The sequence below is a fragment of the Leptonychotes weddellii genome, unplaced genomic scaffold (assembly GCF_054177405.1).
Source record: "Leptonychotes weddellii isolate Sample4059 unplaced genomic scaffold, ASM5417740v2 HiC_scaffold_11381, whole genome shotgun sequence".
NCBI lineage: Eukaryota > Metazoa > Chordata > Mammalia > Carnivora > Phocidae > Leptonychotes > Leptonychotes weddellii.
Window position 1 is genome coordinate 1 of NW_027691523.1, and position 6,856 is coordinate 6,856.

The 6,856-nt window shown below is 66.5% G+C and overlaps 1 protein-coding gene across 1 annotated transcript; it reads left to right on the forward strand.

The window, feature by feature from the left end:
* Nucleotides 1-92: 92 nt before the first annotated feature.
* LOC145718155 (serine/threonine-protein phosphatase 2A regulatory subunit B'' subunit beta-like) lies at nt 93-4,842 on the forward strand (the record flags this gene model as incomplete). Its single annotated transcript, XM_081809605.1, has 3 exons — nt 93-218; nt 288-394; nt 4,079-4,842. Coding segments are annotated over 3 exons (384 nt in total), but the record flags the coding sequence as incomplete, so codon positions are not given.
* Between the last annotated feature and the right edge of the window lie 2,014 nt (nt 4,843-6,856).

Here is a 6,856-nt window from a genome sequence, read left to right on the forward strand (position 1 = left end):
TTTCAAGGCGCATCGTGACGGACGTGCGCACATGTCACGTGCGCATTTGTGCAAGCGCCCCCGGGAGTACTCGTCTCTGAACCGTTTCGTCTCCTGCAGGGAAAATCACGCTCCGTGACCTGAAGAAGTGTAAACTCGCCAATGTGTTCTTCGATACCTTCTTCAACATCGAGAAGTACCTCGACCACGAGCAGAAGGAACAGGTCTCCCTGCTCAGGGTGAGTGTGGCAAGGAGCACGTGGGGTGGCGGCCGCATCCGCCCCGCGTGACACCCCTGTTCCGTCTAGGAGAGCGAGAGCGAAGGCCCCGAGCTCTCCGACTGGGAGAAGTACGCCGCCGAGGAGTACGACATCCTGGTGGCCGAGGAGGCTGCGGGAGAGCCCTGGGAGGACGGGTGAGTGTGCGGACGGGACGCAGAGATGGCCGGGAGGGCCACGCGTGGCACGTGGGCAGCGGGCGCCTCCTTTCCCACATCCACCGCACCCCCAGGGGCTCGGGCCAGAGACGGTGGCTCGTGGGGGCTGCTCACCCGCTTGCTTCGGGCACTTGTGACGTTCGGCTGACAAGCGTGTGCGGCTGTGAGCGGGGAACCTCGGTGGGGAAGAGGAGGTGGTGGTGGGTGTCCTGAATCCTCAGTGAAACCCACTCACGCCCGGCGGCGGCCTGTGCACGGGCCAGGCCCCGGAGGAGCTTCGCGAGGCCCCTTCCCAGGGCCACGGGGGCTGCAGAGCGGGCCAGGCCCCAAGTCTGCAGCCACAGCAGGGCCCCGGGTGTGAGTGCGGGCAGGCCCGGCCTCCTGCCTGTTCCGGTGCCCCTGCGTCCGCCCCTTTCCCGGGAGCAGACCCAGACGTGTTGTTGCTGCTCTGTCCCCGAGAGCTGGGACCCGGGGGCACCAGCCAAGAGGGCCCGGCACAGGCCGTGCGGTAGGGGAGTTTGAGGCCTGTGTCCCAGAGCCCGGCCTGTCCCGTCCCCACCCTCACAACCCCCCTGCCAGTATGCTTGCTCCCCGCCCCGCATCGTGGCCAACTCCCTTCCGTCTCGACCCTTGGGTCACCTGGGACCCTGGGACGTCTCTTGCCCAGTCAGTCCCTCCCGCCAACCGCGGAGGGCGCACACACCCCAGAGCTGGGGTCCTGGAGAGCCCGGCTCAGGGCCAAGGACCCGACAGACCCTCATGCAGTCCCCGCGGCTGGGAACCTTGTCCTGATTTGGGACCTGCTCATGGGGCCAGCGCGGGGAGACAGGCCTTGAGGCCCATTTGCCGCCGACGCTCCTCTCCCCCATGGCTGACTGTGTGAGGGATTGGGGGGCTGTCCTGCTCCCAGGCCTGTGGCCGGTCCCAGCCCCGCTCCACCCTCCGGGCCTTGGGCCTTCAGGCGTGTAAACAGGCCTGGGTTCAAGGGTGGGGGACTCTGGTGTCCGCACACAGCCCCGACGGGTTCGGCTCACACACGTGTTCCCTGTTCCCATCGGAGGCCACTCAGCCCCCAGGTCAGGGTCACGCAGGGTCAGGCATGTTCCCACATGGGGCTTGCGGCACAGGAGCGGAACCCGTGGCAGGGCGTCCCCTCTGCCCCTCGCGACGGGGCCTCCGTGCAGGAGTTCTCAGTTTGGTGGGCCTGGGGCTGCCTGCTCGGGGGCCCTGACCCCCACCCCCAGGAGGGTTTCAGATGGGCAGGGGGCACTTCGAGCATCCCCCGTCCCTGCCCATTCGGGCTCTTGGCAGGTGCTGGGCTGCTCTTCGTTCGGCATTGGTGGTTTTCCCGGACGCCACGGAAGTGGGACCCCGCCGTCCCCTCACACAGTCTCTGCCGGCACAAGGTGTTAGCGAGCCGGGCCAGTCGGTGGGCGCATCGGGCACTCCACGTCCCCGCTGAGCAGGGTTCCGGCTCCAGGTGAGCACCTGCCAGGCCACGGATGTTCGGTGGCTTCCCCTCTGGTTCTGGGCAGCTGTGAGTAGCGCCGCTGTGAACCATTCCCACACTGGCCTGTGTGAACGTGGGCTCTCCCGTCTCTGGGTTCAGTGCCTGAGGCTGCGGGTCACGGGGGACGCCTGTCTGCCCTCACCGGAACCCGCAGCGGCGTCCCACGCGGCAGGGGACGGTTCTGGCTGCTCCACATCCCCGTCAGCGCGGTCTGCTTGCGGTCATTTCCACGTCAGCCCGTCCTCGGCGTGCCACCGGGCGTGTCCTCTCGCGGCTGCGAGCGTCCCCGTCCTCGCCGGGCCTCCGTGGTCCCCGGGGCATGTGCCTCGCGTCTGTGCGTTCTCCGCGTCGGATCATCCGCTTCCTCACTGAGGTTTTACGGTTCTCCATCGCTCGTCGACACGAGTTCTCTGTCGCACCTGTGGTTTGTGGACGTCTCCCCCAAACTCGTGGCCTCTGTTTTCGTTGGACCGTGTGTCAGAGAGACGCTGTGCTCACTGCTGAGGTGCCAGGCGTTGTGCATGCCGCCCCACGCTGTGTCCTGGTTCCCGTGTCAGACTCTGCTGCCTCGTCCAGCCCGCAGCGCTCCTGTCTGCACGTTTCAGATGCACGTCCAGCCCACGGCTCAGCACACCCAGGTCGCGACGGGCACAGACGCCAGGCGAGGGCGCTCCGGGGGCAGACGGCAGGCTGTGGCCCGTCCTGACTCGCGCGGGGCGTGAGGTGAGGGTCCAGGTTCCTGCCCTGCTGCCGCAGCACCGTCTGGGGCGGGGCCCTCGAGGGGCTGGCCACGTTGCTCACGGGGACGTGCGTGCGCGCCAGGTGTCCCCAGCGCACTCTGCGTCTGTCCGCGCGCCTCTGCGGCCTGCTCGTGCCGCCACGGCCTGAGGGAGAGGCCTTCGCGCTCCTTCTCCCTCCCAGGTGTCCGGGCCACGCGGTGCTTTGCGTTTCCGCAGGAGTCGTGAAATCTGCCTGTGGGTTTCCTGAAGAGGCTGCGGGCCTGGTGCCGGGCCTGTGTGGGGGAGAGCTGGAGAACCGACTCCCTGGCCCCACCGGCTGGTGTGGGGTGGATTGTGAAGCCATCTGGCTCTTCGCCAGCCTCCCGGGCTTGTGTCTGCAGCTCCGTGGGGACGTGGCAAGCCCGTGGTCTGATGTGACCCGCGTTCTTCCTCACGGTCGTGTCGTCGGTTCCTTGGCCTTTATGGCAAATCTGAGGACGAGCTTGTCTGTCCCGACAAAACAGGAGATGGAAGGTTCGATTATTCCTTTTCCGAAATCTCCTGTGGCGTGGAGACGGTTGGCATCTCGAAGATGCCGCGTTTCCTAACCCACAAGCGTGGGTCTCTCCGCGTAGTCAGGTACCGTGCTTTTCCGCCAGGATTGTGTGCTTTTCGGCACCTGGATCTTTCTGTCCTTTGTCACGTAAGTGCTTCCTGACGTCTGCTGTTGGAAAGGTTGTTTCAACTTGGAACTTGTGGTTCTTTGTGGAAAGCGCACAGCAGTACCGTCTGTCCGTCCGTAGTTTGCACTTGTGTCCAACGCACCTGTCGGCCGCAGGAGCGTCTCTTTCGGGCCTCTGGGGCTTCGTGCGTGGACAGTCACGTGCGGGTGAGGAGGACACTCTCACCTTCTCTGACCACCCGCCGCACTTCCTAGAATGTCCGCTACGATGTTGGGTGCCAGTGGGCGTGTGTCCTTGCCTGGTCCCCAGGCCGAGACGCAGAGGGGTCATCGTGGACGACGAGTTGTGATGTCAGCCCAGAGCAGACACTGAATTCTGTCAGATGCCCCTGTGGATACGGGGGATCTTCACAGGTTGGCCCCGGAGAAACCCTACTTGGTCCCACCGTCCGATCCCGTTCACAAAGTCGACTCGTGGCCTCTTACCTCGTGGCTCCACGTCTCGTGCTGGTGTCCAGGGCACGCCGGCCTCCAGGTGCGGGCACGGCTCCTCTTCCCTCGGGGTGGAGGCAATGCGCCACTGACCCCGCTGGGCCTGCGGCTTCCCCAGGGTGCGTTCACAGCCGTCCGGGGCCACCAGCAGCGCCTCCGGGCTATAGTGCAGACACGCCCACGCACGAGAGAGAGAGAGGGGCGCCCTGCCCCGGGCTGAGGCGGCCGCGCCCCCGTGTCTTACCAGCCCGTCCTTGCAGGTACGAAGCCGAGCTCAGCCCTGTGGACCAGAAGCTGAGCTCCCTGAGGTCCCCGCTGGCCCAGAGGCCCTTCTTTGAGGCGCCGTCCAGCCTGGGCACCGTCGAGCTGTACGAGTACGCGTGTGAGGACGAGGACCTGCAGCCCTCGTGACCCGCACCCAGGTCTGGATGCAGGGCCGCCGTCGTGTAAAGAACAAAGCTGTTTGAGCGTTGAGCTGTCTGTTCTAGAAAACGAAGCGATTTGTATGGGATGATGAATTTTTATTTATTCAACACGGAAGCTGGTCAGGTGGTCACTGAGCGTGTGTCCCCGCCGGCCCGGGACCCCTGGCTGGGGGAGGAGACACGCCGGCCCCACCGTCTAGCTCTTGAGCGCAGGCGTCCGGAGACACCCACACGGCCGACCGGCCGCTCGCAGGGGAGCCACGTTCTGCTCCAGAGCATCGGCCTCGGGCGTGAGCCGCGCACGGACTTGCGGGCTTGGATGGCCCGGTGTTGTTCTCACGTCGTCGGTCAGGAACATTCCAGGGGCCCCGGCGCCACGGTGGCCCCAGGACCTTCCGCCCACAGGAGCGTCTCCAGGTGCCGCCCCAGCTGCAGCCCTGCACGCGGGGTTTGGGAGGGAGCACCCCCTCGAGCGTACTTACGTTTTCACGTAAATGTACAAAAGGTGTAAAGTTAACTTTTACTTGGTGTGTATAGCAGTTTAAAAACGTTTTACGAGATCACGTTTGTATTTTCAAATAAAGAGTTTACGGATTTTCTGTGACGGGCTCGGCTTGCCCAGCCCACGACACAGCACACACAGGTCACGACGGGCACAGACGCCAGGCGGGGGCGCTACGGGGGCAGACGGCAGTGTCCCCACGGGAGACTCCACGCGGCGTGCACGGCTCCGGGGTGCGGGAAGCCCGGCCGCGGGCCCCAGGCCGTGGGGCCCCGAGTGTCCGGCAGGGTGGCCCTCCTGCCCAGACCTGCACACGGGCCACCCGTGGTCCTGACGCCACGGCCAAGGGCCATGCTTTCCCACCGTGGCTTCCAGAGTCCTGGGGAGGGCACAGCCAGAGGCACTGGTGTTCCCCCCGCCCCCCGGACGGCAAGCCCCCAGACCCAGGTCTGCGCGGGGCTGCAGAGGCCTGAGGTCCCGGGCCGGTTCTTGCCTCTGCACAACCAGCGGGAGTCCTCCCCACAGACCGGCCTCGCTGTCCGTGTCCACACGGGGGCGTCCTCCACACAGTGGCCCCGAGAGTTCTGGTTTGGCACCAAACGGGGTCTGAGGCGCGGAGTGCCCCACCCTGCGTGTCCAGGGAGGGCGGCCTACGTGCGTCCAGCCCCCGCCCCGAGTCGGGTGCAGCTGGTTTGCCTGAAGCGAGCGGGTGCTGAGCCGACCGCGGGCAGCAGGCCCATACCTGCCCTGCATCCGGCCCTCAGCGCTGGACGCCAGGGAACGCCCAACAGCGGGGCCCTGGGAAAGGAAGAGCTAGCGCCGCTCCACGCAGGACCACGTCGGACTAGGGAGCCAGCAGGATGCTCCACGGCCGGGGGCAAAGCTGGCTCCGGAACCTTCCAGCCAAGCACAGCAGTCGCCAGAGGGAAGTCGCAGGTGGGTAGGCACCTGGTGGGTAGGTGGGTGGGTGGGTGCGTGGGCACCCCGGGGGGCCCCAGTCAACGGCCACGTGGCCCTCTCCCCACATACGGGGCTGGGGTGCGCAGGGGCGGATGGCAGAGGTCACCGTCATCCGCCTGGAGCCCCCAGGGGCCTGGGTCAGCCGCACCTGGACGCCGCCGGCTCCCCAAGCCCAGGAACGCAAGGCAGCAACCGAGGAGGAACACGGAACTCCTGACGTGAGTCCCAGCGGGGCGTGTGTCCTCTTCAGTCTGACGCCCCCTGGGGACGGAGAGACAGACAGCCTTCAGGACCCACAGACAGACACGTGGATGGAGAGACAGACAGTCCTCAGGACCCACACACGGACACGTGGACGGAGGCACGGACAGCCCTCAGGACCCACACACGGACACGTGGACGGAGACACGGACAGCCCTCAGGACCCACACACGGACACGTGGACGGAGACACGGACAGCCCTCAGGACCCACAGACACACAGACACGTGGACGAAGACACGGACAGCCCTCAGGACCCACAGACAGACACGTGGACGGAGACACGGACAGCCCTCAGGACCCACAGACAGACATGTGGACAGACGCACGGACAGCCCTCAGGACCCACAGACACACAGACACGTGGACGGAGACACAGCGGTGCACACCGTGGCCCAGGCTGGTTTCCAGTCAGCGTGGGGTGGGCACTTTGGGTGGGGTGGACAGCGGACTGGGACCCCCGCCTGCCAGGCCCTGGGAGCAGCCGAGCAGGGCGGGGGATGCGGGACGGGCACGGGGCACAGCCTTCCCGCACTCCCACTGCTCAGGGCCCTCGGGCTGGAACACTGACTCCGCCCAGGTGTCCGCATGGTGGAGGGTGGGTGTGCTCACGACGCGGGGCTGCCCTGCCAGGAGCCTCTGCACCGCTCTGAGGGCCAGACCCATCCTAGACGTGTGACTTGGGGGCCGCCAGGCAGGAGCCAACAGAGATGCTGAGGCCCCCAGGGCACCCCAAAACCTAGTGTCCTAAGCCACGCAGGCCAGAGCGTGGGGACCACACCCTGCCAGCCTCGGGCCCCTAGCACACCACGCGAGCCTGGAGCGCACGCACCTGGGACGGCTCAGGGGCCTGCCCCACCCCCAGGCTCGCAGCCAGGCGATCGTCCACAC